The 13,163-nt window shown below is 39.4% G+C and overlaps 1 protein-coding gene across 4 annotated transcripts in view; it reads left to right on the top strand.

Moving 5' to 3' along the window:
• Positions 1 to 13,163, top strand: part of PTPRZ1 (protein tyrosine phosphatase receptor type Z1) — a 191,662-nt gene that overhangs the window by 169,316 nt on the left and 9,183 nt on the right. For all 4 annotated transcript variants that reach the window (XM_030308309.1, XM_030308310.1, XM_030308311.1 and 1 more), the window contains 6 exons: positions 531 to 613; positions 2,067 to 2,201; positions 2,747 to 2,881; positions 3,877 to 4,040; positions 5,915 to 6,050; positions 7,521 to 7,667. In XM_030308309.1, the coding sequence (XP_030164169.1) occupies positions 531 to 613; positions 2,067 to 2,201; positions 2,747 to 2,881; positions 3,877 to 4,040; positions 5,915 to 6,050; positions 7,521 to 7,667 (800 nt within the window). The remainder of the gene's footprint in view (positions 1 to 530; positions 614 to 2,066; positions 2,202 to 2,746; positions 2,882 to 3,876; positions 4,041 to 5,914; positions 6,051 to 7,520; positions 7,668 to 13,163) is intronic.

Raw genomic sequence — 13,163 nt, forward strand, 5'->3', positions numbered from 1 at the left:
TTTGCTCTAACCATTCAAAGAAACTTCCTAAGTCCCTTCTCCTTCTCTGTCTACCTTCTCTTCCTCCACCAGCCTCCAGTTCAGAGTGCACATGCTGTCTTCCTTCCTTAGCTTTCTAAGACACCCCAACACTCTTCTCTCTCTGTCGACTGTTCACAGCCCCAAGATCCATCTTTGGAAACCATCTAAGATGCCAATGTCGCATTCCAACCATTATGAAAACGTTTATTATCATCCCAAACTAACACAATCTCTGTCTTCAAGTGCCCCCTCATACTTTGCACCACACTTGACGCCTGAACATATTCTTTCTATATATCTGTTCTCATCATCTGCATTAGAAACCTTGTTGAAAGCAGAAGCGCTTGTTATATTTGTGACCTCTGTAATCCGTAAAACCTACTGAAAGTAAATTATATTTGCATTGATTTTAATTGTATTTGATGTACCATTATGTAAACATAAATGTCCTTTGTGCTGAAAATTCATCCATGCTATAGTGAAATATTTTCTTTTTTTTTTTATTACAGATGATCATAGTAGGGTTAAGCTTGCACAACTTGCTGAGAAAGATGGCAAACTGACTGATTACATCAATGCCAATTATGTTGATGTAAGCATGCTTCCATTGGGACGTTTATGGAGATTATATTAGACCATGAATTTATTACACCACTGTGCTGTACTTATACTAGTGCTCAATACATGTTATCTGACAGGTAATAAACAATACAAGTCAGCAGTAGGACATCCCACAGCTAAAGGATTTCAGATTGAATAACGTTCAAGCCCTATATGTGCTTTCTCTCATAGGTGAGAGAGGTAATTCAGGCTGGAAATGCACGTTCAAGGTAGAATATATATATATATATGTATATACATGTATATGTGTGTGTATATATGTGTGTGTATATATATGTATATGTGTGTGTATATATATATATATGTACATGTACACATATATACATACACATTTGGATAGGTTTATAACTCCTTAACTGTGAGGGTCAGGACTAATGCTTATTTTGAATATCCCACAGTTCCTAGCACCATATTGTGTAAGGAGCAGGTGATCAATAAATCCTGACTGAGAAGTTCTGAAGGTAATCTGGCTAAAAGGCAGACATGTGATTACTAACCTGGTTATCAGCCTTATCATCTCTGGCACTTCTCAGGATACACAGCTATGTGGGGCTTATTAGCGATCTCCAGGGACCGCAGACCACTGACTGATTTACTGGGTTTTCACTGTGGTCAGTTGAATGTCAAAGGAGCTCAGTTGCTTTCCTGACACTGACCTTGCAGTCTAGCTGCCTTCAGGCTTTCTGCTGTGTGGAACAGTTAATTCAAAGAAGTGAGCACCCCAAAATACAGGGTGTCTTTGTTAGAGGCAGCGCTTCATGCTTCCGGAGGAGGCAATGTGTACGGCAGATCCAATGTGGGCTTTGGAGTTCGAACTGGTTTTGAGTCCCAGCCCTGTCACTGGGTAGCCATGAAAGCTTGGAAAGCCACTTAATGCCCCTGAGCTTCTCCTCATCTCCAGATCAAGGATGACGCTTCCATTATGCATGCAGATTAAGGATGCAGGTTCATGTTCATAAACTGTCTCAGGTAACAGTGGGTGCTCAGTGAAGGATAGCTATTAGTTATTAGCATTGCTTAGTACCGCCAAGGAGAGGGTAGGGAGACAACCAGAGGCTTCCTGACTGCTGTAGACAGCTGAGCCCCAATGCCCGATATGCATTTCAAAGCAGTATACACAAAATTCAAGACCAGCATAGTAAATAGATTAGATTAATTTAGATTAAATGTACTTGGACTAAAGGTGCAGAGAATAGTGTCTGTGCCAAGGCACAAAGAACTTTCTATATTTTTTAACAAAGATCATAGGTAAATGATTATTATTTTTGCTAGTACTATTGAGTTTTCCAGCATTGCAAGATTACTTTTTATGGTTCTTCTCTTATAGGAAAAAAATATGCTGACCTTAAAAACTTACATATTGCACAATAAAATGGCATAAAAAGAGCAATTTAGTAAAAAATGTTTGTAATTTGTTTCTTCAGGGTTACAACAGACCAAAAGCTTACATTGCTGCCCAAGGCCCACTGAAATCCACAGCTGAAGATTTCTGGAGAATGATATGGGAGCATAACGTGGAAGTTATCGTCATGATAACAAACCTCGTGGAGAAAGGAAGGGTATGTAGGTAATCTGTGATCTCATCCCCACAATGGTAATCAGAAGTGCTTTAAGTTGCTTTTAATGGGCTCGGCATTAGGAAGCAGGTGAGGTTATGAAGACTGATCAGGATTCCTCTCTAGTTAAAGTTTGACGGCTAACGGGGAGTTTAACATCTGTAATTAAAGTTTCACTATAAATCAAGCTATCTGCTACTTAAATGCATTCTTCATACTGTGAAAAAAAAAGTAATTGGGGCTCATTGCAAAGCAATGTAGAGCAAAACAGATTTTAATTCACAGGAGCTGGATTCTAACCCCGACTTTGTAGTGACTCAGTTCATCTGGTCTCTATTTCTTCATCTGAAAGGGGGAAGTTTGGACCAGATCATCTCAAGTTTCTCAGCTCTGTAATTTTGTCCCTGGTCTCCTCCAAAACTACTCCCCCATCACATAGAAAAGGAAATGTTTGAAAGAACCAGGAAGCCCGTTCCTGTCCCAGTGCCAGACCTCTCCAGATTTCAGGGGCAACACTTATATTGAGCCTTTTACTTTCTCTTTTGCAGAGAAAATGTGACCAGTATTGGCCTGCCGATGGCAGTGAAGAGTACGGGAGCTTTCTGGTCACTCAGAAGAGTGTGCAAATGCTTTCCTATTATACTGTGAGGAGTTTTACTGTGAGAAACACAAAGATAAAAAAGGTGAGTCCACAAATGAAGGTCATCATCAATTGAGTGATACATCTGGTCTTTTTTTAAGTGCGTGGATGGCACAACTCAAGGGAGGCTAAAACTCTCTCTATATATAATATAACTAAAGGCATTGAGAGTTCTTATCATAACCACACCTCATTCCCAAAGGTTTCTGCTAAGTCTCTAAATGCCAGCCAAGGCTTTGGAGCCAGATTGGTCATGGTGCCAGTGGCTGCAGTGGATTTGATGCACAAGGGAAGCTTCCTTCCCCATGTGATACCTGCACATGCAACCAGAAATAGGGGAGATCAAAATTTTAGGGGAAGAAAAAAACAGTGATACATTAATCAGGGTTCTCCAGAAAAATGTGTGTGTGCGTGAGAGAGAGAGAGAGAGATTAAGAAAGAGAGAGACTTTTTAAGCAATAGACTCCATGCCAGAAATTCAGACAAGGTTTTTATATTTTAGTCTCAAGGAGAATTCCTCCTTCTTCAGGAAACCTCATTCTTTGTTCTTAAGGCCTTCAGTTAATTGGATGGAGTGTACTCACATCAGGGACTGTGATCTGCTTTACTTGAAGTCTACTAATTTAAATGTCAATCACTCCTAAAAAATATCTTGACAACGGGGAGGCACCTGGCTGGCTCAGTCGGCGGAGTATACAGGTCTTGATCTCAGGGTTGTGAGTTCGAGCCCCATGATAGGTGTAGAGATTATTTTTTAAAAGTCTTGAAAAAAAATGTCTTGGAAAAAAACACAAACCTTGACAGGAACATCTGGTGTGGCTGGTGTTTGACCAAACTACTGACTACCATAACCTAGCCAAGTTAACACATAAAATTAACCATCACAAATGACGATGTGGTTTTTTTTTTTTTTTTTTTGCCTCTTTATATACCACCAAAATCAAGTTGATAGTTAAGGACCCATGTGTGTGCATGTGTGTGTTTCTCTGCGTGCACATTCGTGTGTGTTCCTGTTACAAGCTGTCTGAACTCTTCCAGGGCTCCCAGAAAGGAAGACCCAATGGGCGTGTGGTGACACAGTACCACTACACGCAGTGGCCTGACATGGGAGTGCCAGAGTACTCGCTGCCAGTGCTGGCCTTTGTGAGAAAGGCGTCCCACGCCAAGCGCCACGCAGTGGGGCCTGTTGTTGTCCACTGCAGGTGAGTCTCAGGGGTGCGTTTCTAAACCCACAGAATGGCTTCTGCTGACAGAAAGGGAAGCCGTGGAACAAAGGTTTTGCCAAATTGGAACGCTTTCACGAAGTAAGGGGAATGAAACTACGTGCCCATTTGCAAAAGTATTGATCACGGGGGAGTGAGTGCACCAGACTCAGATTCTGATTGCTAAATATTTCAAAGCACCAGGTATTTTTATGATGTTTATTATTCTATTTGATTGTTGAATTGGACTTTTAACTTATTAAATGTGTGAGGCAGGAGGAACAGCGTTTTGTCATTAAACATTTATTACAACATAATGTCATGGGATAAGAGTGCTTAAGACTTGGGGTGCCTGGGTGGCTCAGTCAGTTAAGCATCTGACTTTGGCTCAGGTCATGATCTCACGGTTCGTTGAGTTCGAGCCCTGCATGGGGCTCACTGTTGTCAGTGCAGAGCCTGCTTCGGATCTTGTGTCTCCCATCTCTCTGCCCCTCCCCCACTCATCTTCTCCCCCCGCCTCAAAAGAAATAAACTTGAAAAAAAAGTGCTTGAGACATAACCACTGTTCTTAGGAGTTAGCAGTCCATTGTAGAGTTATTATGTCAGGTTTATATTAGAGAAACCAAAGCTCATAGAGGGCGAAGAATTTGGCAAAATACTTTTATGTTGCTTTTAAATCATTTCGGATCAAAATTCTTTTTCTCATTTTCCCAATTTCTATCTATTATATCATAGCAAGGGATTATCAACCCATCGTTACCCAATTACTTTATTTCCAAGACTACGTTGATGAATAGGAAGAATGGTATTTTGAAGAAAGAGAAAAAAATATGTCGGCGATTTTAATCTAATATTTTTCAGTTAAAATAAAATTAACAGTTAACATTTACTGAGTGCTGAATCTGTGCCAAACTTTACGACCACACAAATCAAATTTATTTCTGTCTATGGTGTTTTTCTCAAAGCAGTGTCTGTGCTCTTACCGAAGCAAGTGTTTTCCTTTGATATACAGCTTATCTGACACATTCTAATTACCTATCTCAGGACTTACCCTCAGACAAAGTTTGAGAGACTTATCTTGAGTTTTTTCATCTGTTAGCCTGATGATAAGCTGAGAGGAACAGGAAAATGCAAGAAAAAGAGCTCTGAAGGTCAGGGATTGTTTCTTAGCAAATGGAGAAGGACCAGGGTATTGTACAGAGCAGGTGCTAATTTTCCACTCTAGTTCTTTCTACTTGTCGCAGCGTTTGAAAAGAATCCCTGCCTATGAATTCTGTCCCTCCTGTAGAGGCTTTGAAGAAGTCCATAGATAATGGCCCTTTAGAAATGACTGAAGTTATGCTTTAGTCCTCACGATCTCGCTGAAATGGTATTTTCAGCAGAAAGCCTTATCAAATTCTTTTTCTGATTAATATGAAAACCTTTACAAACATGTCTACCTGGCAATACAGACCCCAAGACCTTTTATTTTCAGGGTTGGGTGAAGCTGATGCTTTCAGTTTTCTCAGATTAAATGTCTATTTGCTATGCTCTGATACATAATGTTTTCATTGTATAATATATAAATGAGGAATAAATATAATTATTGAAAATTAAAAAAATCTCTAAGTAAATAAATAAATAATCTCCAACAGAAATAGGTTATTTTACAGTTCGACCTACGGCCAAAAATAAAAAGTAAACAACTTGTTCTTTGAAGCATCGTGCTTAACAACTAAACTGTTTACCCTTTTGGATTGCTGAACTGTTTATTATGTGGCTCAGTGGCTTGGGGAAGAAAATTATTTTAATTTGCAAGACAGCCAGGAGTGACCTATCTTCAAATTATGTTTCGCGCTTGACATTGAAATGGTTCTTTTTTGTGCTCTCTTCAGTGCTGGAGTTGGAAGAACAGGCACATACATTGTGCTAGACAGTATGTTGCAGCAAATTCAACAGGAAGGAACTGTCAACATATTCGGCTTTTTAAAGCACATTCGTTCACAAAGAAATTATTTGGTGCAAACTGAGGTATGAGAAAAAAGGATACTTTCTGTTCTTGTTGCTCTCCCCCTCCCCCACCAAAAGGGATACTTTGATTTATCTAAGGGTTGGAAATGTCCCTAAAATGCTAAAGTTGGATGGACCTGACCTTGTTTTACCAGGTTGATGAGTCTCATAGGGCTCCCATATTAAAGTGCTACCAACTGGCTGGCTTAAAAAATAGAACCTTAATGCCTCATAGTTCTGGAGGATAGAAGCCCAGAGTCAAGGTGTTCGCAGGGCCATGCTTCCTCCAGAACTTCTAGGGGAGGACCTTCCCTTGTCTGAGTTTCTGGTAGCCCGTGTGTTGCTTGGATGAAGCAGCCTTTCTTCGATATCTACCTCCATCTTCGCGTGGCTGGCTTTTCTGTCTCTGTGTCCAAATTTCCTTTTCTTGGAAGAACAACAGTCACTACCTCATCTTAACTAATTACATCTACGATGACCTTATTTACAAATACAGTCACCTTCTGAGGTACTGGGGGGTTAGGGCTTCAACATATCTTTTGGGGGGACACAATTCAAGCCATAACGCCAGATAATGGCATTGTGTGTCATAGGTGGACCAGGTACATTTTGTCTGTTTTGTGACCAAATAGGGAATATCTTTGGAATGACACTGATGGTGGAGAAGATTAAAAAAAAAAGAAAGAAAGAAAAGAAGCGGATCAGGCAGTGCCCATCCCTGCTAGCAAACACCTCAAGTTTTTCCTGCATAGAGTGAATTCATTGCATTCATTGTCATAATTTTTTTATTTTCATATTTTAAAAGTATGAATTCTGCTCAAATGATAGCCTTTTTTAAGTCCATATAGTTTATCATAGATAGTTTACATGACACAGGACAAAGTCTGCATATCTGTATATTTTCTCCTGTTTCGAAATAAAAATGAATTGAAGTTGGAAACTATGGATGGCAGCTCGAGAGCAATCAAAGGCAAATTGCCCTGTGGGCAAAAATCAAACTAAACCAAACTTCACTCCATGAAGGAAATGACACACTAGTCAGATTAGACCAAGAAAGAGTCGCATACAGGAAACAGAAGACAAAACTGTACATAAAATTGTGCTAAGTTACATATGACTGCTGAAAGGAGAATGGGAATGGACAGCAGAAGAAGACCCAGGAGGAGTATAAACGTCAGGAAAGTCCTCATGCAAAATATGGAGGAGGGTCACAGGTTTGAAGGAAGGGCAGAGAGAGCATTGCTTTGCTTCCTTCCCACAAATGTCAATACATCAGAAGTAACAGGAGGGACGAGAAGAGTCGTGTTCTCTCTTGACTGCCTCCTCTCCTACGTCTGATTTCCCGCAGGACGAGTAAGCAATCTTTTGTGGGTCCATTCCCACCATTGTGTAAAACTTTTTTTGTCTGTCAGGGAAAAAAAATTATTTTTGTATTTAGGTACATGTAAAGAAAACCTGAAGTAATGTTGCTCATTGTCACTGTTTTGCCAGGAACAGTATGTTTTCATTCATGATGCTTTGGTTGAGGCCATACTTAGTAAAGAGACTGAGGTGCCAGACAGCCACATTCATGCCTATGTCAATGCGCTCCTCATTCCTGGACCAACAGGCAAAACGAAGCTAGAGAAACAATTCAAGGTGAGTCCTCTTAGACGTTACCACGCAATTCAGTGTCCCTGCATCTTTTTGTCTGAGTTGACAAGGCCACGTGGACGGGTTCAGAGCACGGTTGGCACAGTGGCTGTGTATTATTCTTTAGAGTGGGCGGCAAAGCCACGTGGTAAGTTTCAAGGAGAATCTTAATTTTGAGAGCAAGAAGAAAAGTTCTCAGGAACTCTAGATTAACGTTTACAAGTGTAAACTTGGTCCAAGAAGGAGGGCACAGAGCATAACAGAAGGGACAGGCAGACCTCATCATACAAACTTCGTAAGTGTTCTTTTTCTTTTGAAAGAACCAGACCACTTAACAAGGAGTGCTCCGGCTCAGGCTGTTCATGCTATTCTTTGGAAAAATCTGTCTCACTTGAAGCCCCTGGACTAGAGAAGAGGCCACACCAGAACAATAGCTCTTCAACCCCAGTTCCTCCCACCCACCTTGTCATGAAGCAGTGAGCTAGAGCAGGGAGTATGTTTTGTTCAATATCATACCTTCTACAATCCTAGTTCTCTGACTTCCAGAAATCAGCCAGCAAAGAATTCAGAAAACAGTTGTTACTGGACCTTCTAGCTGTTTAAGGGGGATTAGCACAGTTTTGACTTTCCCACAGGATGGAGGCTGGTCATTTGCTCCACCTTATTCCTATACTAACCTCTTACTTCCCAGGATTCCTAGAGAAACAGGGCCAATTTCTGAAGGAGGAATATCTAGGAAGAATTTGAGACCCTGGAAAAACCTAGTGGAGTTGACAAATCTTGAGATTGCAGAGTGTTGTTTTTCCTCTTCTCCCCCACACTACAGTTTAAAAGATGTTAGTCGCTAGGCCTTCCTTCTGATTTTCTGTTGTCTCAGTCAGCACCATTTGTACTTTTGGAGAAGAGAAAGATTGGGGTGAATGCTGCGCTTTGAACCTGCCATCAGGAAGACATAAGTGTTTTTACGCGGCAAAGCTCATCTGAGTGAAAACAGAACACATTAGAGAAAGAAAAAGTATGCAATTTGCCTTCTACAAATGAATAATAAAGGAGTATAAAACATCAGCATTAAGTTGTTAGGATAGCTTTATTCTAAATTAAAAAATATGTAAGTATTACCCATTTTCAACATAATTTTCATTGAAGTATGACTTACCCCTACACAACTGCATAAAAGAATTGATACGGCTTACACTGGATAACCCAGGATCAAAATAGAAATATCAATTATGAGGCCAGAATCTTATTTAATGGGGAGACATTTGATTCTGTTTCCTGTTAACACACTACCGGGGAGATAAAAAAGTATGTGTGTTTATGTGTGTGTGTGTGCACTGTTCTATAAGACATTAGTCATTCAAGTTTATCTGTAGAAACAATTCCTTGAGATAAATTATATGGCATTTATTTGTGACTATCTGCAGAAAAGGAAAACACTAACTGAAAAAGATATCTGCACTCTTAGGTTCATTGCAGCATTATTTACAGTAGCTAAGATATGGAAACAAGTTAAGTGTCCATTGATGGATCAATAGATGGGAAAATGTAGTATATATATTCAATGGAATAGTGTTCATCCATAAAACAGAATGGCAAATCTTGCCATTTGCAACAACATGGATAGACCTTAAGGGCATTATGGCAAGTGAAGTAAGTCAGAAATAACTCAGTGAAATAAGTCAGACAAAGAAAGACAAATACCATATGGTATCACTTACATGAAGAAATAAAAAAAAAAGTCACAGATACAGAGAATAGATTGATGGTTGCCAGAGGCAGAGGGTAGGGGGTGGGCAAAATGGGTGAAGAAGATCAAAATGTACTAACTTCCAGTTATAAAATAAATAAGGCATAGAGATATAATCTACAGCATGGCGACTATAGTTAATAATACTGTACTGCATATTTGAAAGTTGCTAGGAGAGTAGACCTTAAAAGTTCTTGTCATTAGAAAAAAAATTCATAACTATGTATGGTGAGGGATGTTACCTCCACTTACTGTGGTGATTATTTTGCAATGTATACAGGTATCAAATCATTGAGACATATACCTGAAATTAATATAATGTTGTATGTCAGTCATACCTCATTTTAAAAAGAAAACAAATATTTATCAAGCACCTGCCACATACCAGGCCTTTTGTGTTTGATACTAGGATACAAACATGAATTTTTTCAAAAAATCACACCCAGGTCCTGCCCTTGTGACATTTGCTCCTGCTCTTGATCTAGTGAGATATACAGGCAAGAAAACAGTTACAAAACAGGGGGAAAGTGCCATCACACAGGTGAAACGGGTGCTGTAGGATGCAACTCTTCAGGGAAGAATTGCACAGGATATAGTGAAGGGTTGCATAGAGGACTAGGTGATTTATTGGACATTGCAGTGAGGAGAGAAAAAGACAAGCATTAACTACCTGCATTCTAACTTGAGCACGGAGGATGAGATATTGTTCACTGAGACTGAAAAGCGCATGTTTGTTGGGTGTGGTGGGGAAGGGATGGTGAGATTTGTTCGGAGCCAACCTAATTTTAGGAACTCAGGAGGTGTCGTATAAACAGGCATAGTAGGCAGTTGAATACTCAGTGGGAAGCACAAAGGAGAGGTCCAGCTTGGAGAAAGGATTTGGGAACAATCAGCATAGAGATGGTTACATGAAGCCTTAGAATTGGACAAGACAGCCAAGAAAGCTTGGGAAGGGGTTTTTAAGAAAAATTATAACTAACCAATGAATGGACAGCCCGCAAAAGAAAGGGAAGAAGTAGGCATTGGAGTGTAGGAGAAAATTGGTCACAGTGGGGATAAAATAGACTCTGAAGGAAATAACATTTTGAGGAGGAAATGGACAAAGGTCAGCAAATGCCATTGACAAATCAGTTGTGATGAGGACAGAGCATGCCATTGGACTGAGCCATAAAAGCTACTTCAGGGAAGGATAGCACTGAAGCCAGACTCTAGGAAGGTAAGGAGACATTGTGTGTGAGGAATTAAAGACCATATTTAGATAACTCTAAAGATTTTTGACTCTGAAGAGAATGATAATGATAGCTAGAAGGAAACTTGAAGTTAGAAAGTAAGAATTTTTTTTGGTAAATTTTTTTGTTTTGTTTTGTTTTTTATGTTTTAATGAGAGGCATCTGAGTTTGTTTAAAAACTAATGAAAAGTGAGGTGCCTGGCTGGCTCCGTTGGTAGAGCATGTGACTCTTGATCTTGGGTTGTGAGTTTGAGCCCCATATTGGGAATAGAGTTGACTTAAAAAAATAAATAGGGGCTCCTGGATGGCTCAGTCGGTTGGGCGTCCGACTCTTGATTTCGGCACAGGTCACTATCTCCCAGTGAGTGTGAGCCCAGCATCAGGCTCTGCACTGACAGCGAGGAGCCTGTTTGGGATTCTCTCTCCCTCTCTTTCTGTCCCTCTCCCACTTGTACATGTTCTCCCTCTCTCCCTCTCTCTTTCTCTCTCTCTCTCTCTCTTTCAAAAATAAACACTTAAAAAATAGTTTATTTAGAAGACGCTAATGAAAAGAGATGTATGGTGGGAGTGGTGGGGAGAGGGAGGAGAGAACAGACTTTTAGAGGGAGAGGAAATCCTGAGAAGAGGCAAAGAGGAATTAGGGACCAAACGCAGAGACACCTAAGTGGGTGTGTATAGCAGTAAGTGTGTGGGCTCCAAGGCTGCAGACTGAAGGGATACTCTGGCTTCTATTCCCTCTGTGACACAGGAGGTGAGTGTGGTGTGTGTGTGTGTGTGTGTGCGTGTGCGTGGGCATGGGGTGTGCGAGCGTGGGCACGGGGTGTGTGTGTGTGTGTGTGCGCACGTGCGTGGGCATGGGGTGTGTGTGCGTGGGCACAGGGTGTGTGTGTGTGTGTGTGTGTTTGTACACACATTCTAGGATAAAGACGTTAAATATCCAATGGAGGGGGAAGAGTTAATTTCAAAGAATCTATACAGTACTAACCATATTCTCAGAATCTAATACATGAAAATTGGAAGTTGAAATGAAAACTTGGCCCTAAAAATATCCCAATATTTGAACAATAAAAATTCTCTTTTACATAATTGATAATAATATGAAAGAGGAAATTACAAAATCTTTAGAATTAAAGGTCAACAGAAGGACTCCATAGCACAGCTTGTAGGAAACAACTGAAGTTGTATCTAGAAAGAAATTTATAATCTTAAATATATTCATTTGAGAATAAATAAAAATAAAAACAAATGAAATAGGCATATCATGTTAAAATTAGAAGAAAAGCATGGTACACCCAAAGAGGGAGACAAATATTTTCAGAAAGTTAAAGCTTTCTTAAATAGATGGTTAAAGTGATTAAATAGAAACAGATGAAACAAAACCAAATGCAGGTTCTATCAAAGACTAATAAGACAAATAAACCTGTGGCCAGATTGGTAAGAAAAGGAGAGGCTTTGCACTAATAAATATTAAGGTGAAAAATAGGGATATATTTATAAATATTTTAGAACTGTTTTTCTAAACTTAAGAAGCATACTGTGAGCATATTTGTGACAGTACATTTGAAATCCTACATGAGAGAAAATATTTTTAAATATTTATTAATTTTTGAGAGAGAGAGAGAGCACATAAGCAGGGGAGGGGCAGAGAGAGAGGGAGACAGAGCAAGTTCCATGCAGTTAGCACAGAGCCTGACACAGGGCTCAGACTTAAGAACCATGAGACCATGACCTGAGCCAAAATCAAGAGTTGGATGCTAAATGACTAAGCCACCCAGATGCCCAGAAAGAAATATTTTTTAAGAAAAAGTAAGCAAAATACACTCACAGAGAAATGCAAAATCCAACTAGACCAAGAACCATTAAATAAATTGTATCAGTTGCCAGAAATCTCACCTCCAAAATAAAATCAGAACTGGAAAAATTACCAAACTTCTAAGGAACAGAAAATTCCAAACTCTGTGATAAAATATCTAGGTAGAAAGCAAACCCAACTATTTTACTGTTTTAGCAAGTGTAACTTTGCTACCAAAACTGTATAAGGAGAGTACAAGTAAAGAAATATACAGACCAGTTTCACTTATGAACTTAAACACTGAAATCCTGTTTAAAATAGCCGCAACTCAAATCCAGCAGCGTGGTTTTTAAAACAATATTGTGACCAATTAGGATTCATAGAGTTTGTTCTAGTGATGATTTAACAGTAGAAAATATGAACAGATATAGTTATGAGAATTGTATGGCCCTCTCAAAAGATGTAGAAAAGGCAGTAAATAAAATTCAGTACTATTCATAACAAAAACTATCAGTAAATTAAAACTAGAGGGAAGCTTTCTTCATCTTAGGCTACATTATAAATGTCATATACAAAATTTTAACTTGGAAATTTTCATAGTAGGTTTAAGAAAAAACAAGAAATGCCAACTGTTGACACTGTTAGTCAACACTGTACTGGAAATCGAGTCAAACAAAAAAAAATGTTTAGAAATAGAAAAGAATCTGTAGATGATACACTTGTCTATATAGAAA

The sequence above is a fragment of the Lynx canadensis genome, chromosome A2, assembly GCF_007474595.2.
Source record: "Lynx canadensis isolate LIC74 chromosome A2, mLynCan4.pri.v2, whole genome shotgun sequence".
Classification (NCBI taxonomy): Eukaryota; Metazoa; Chordata; class Mammalia; order Carnivora; family Felidae; genus Lynx; species Lynx canadensis.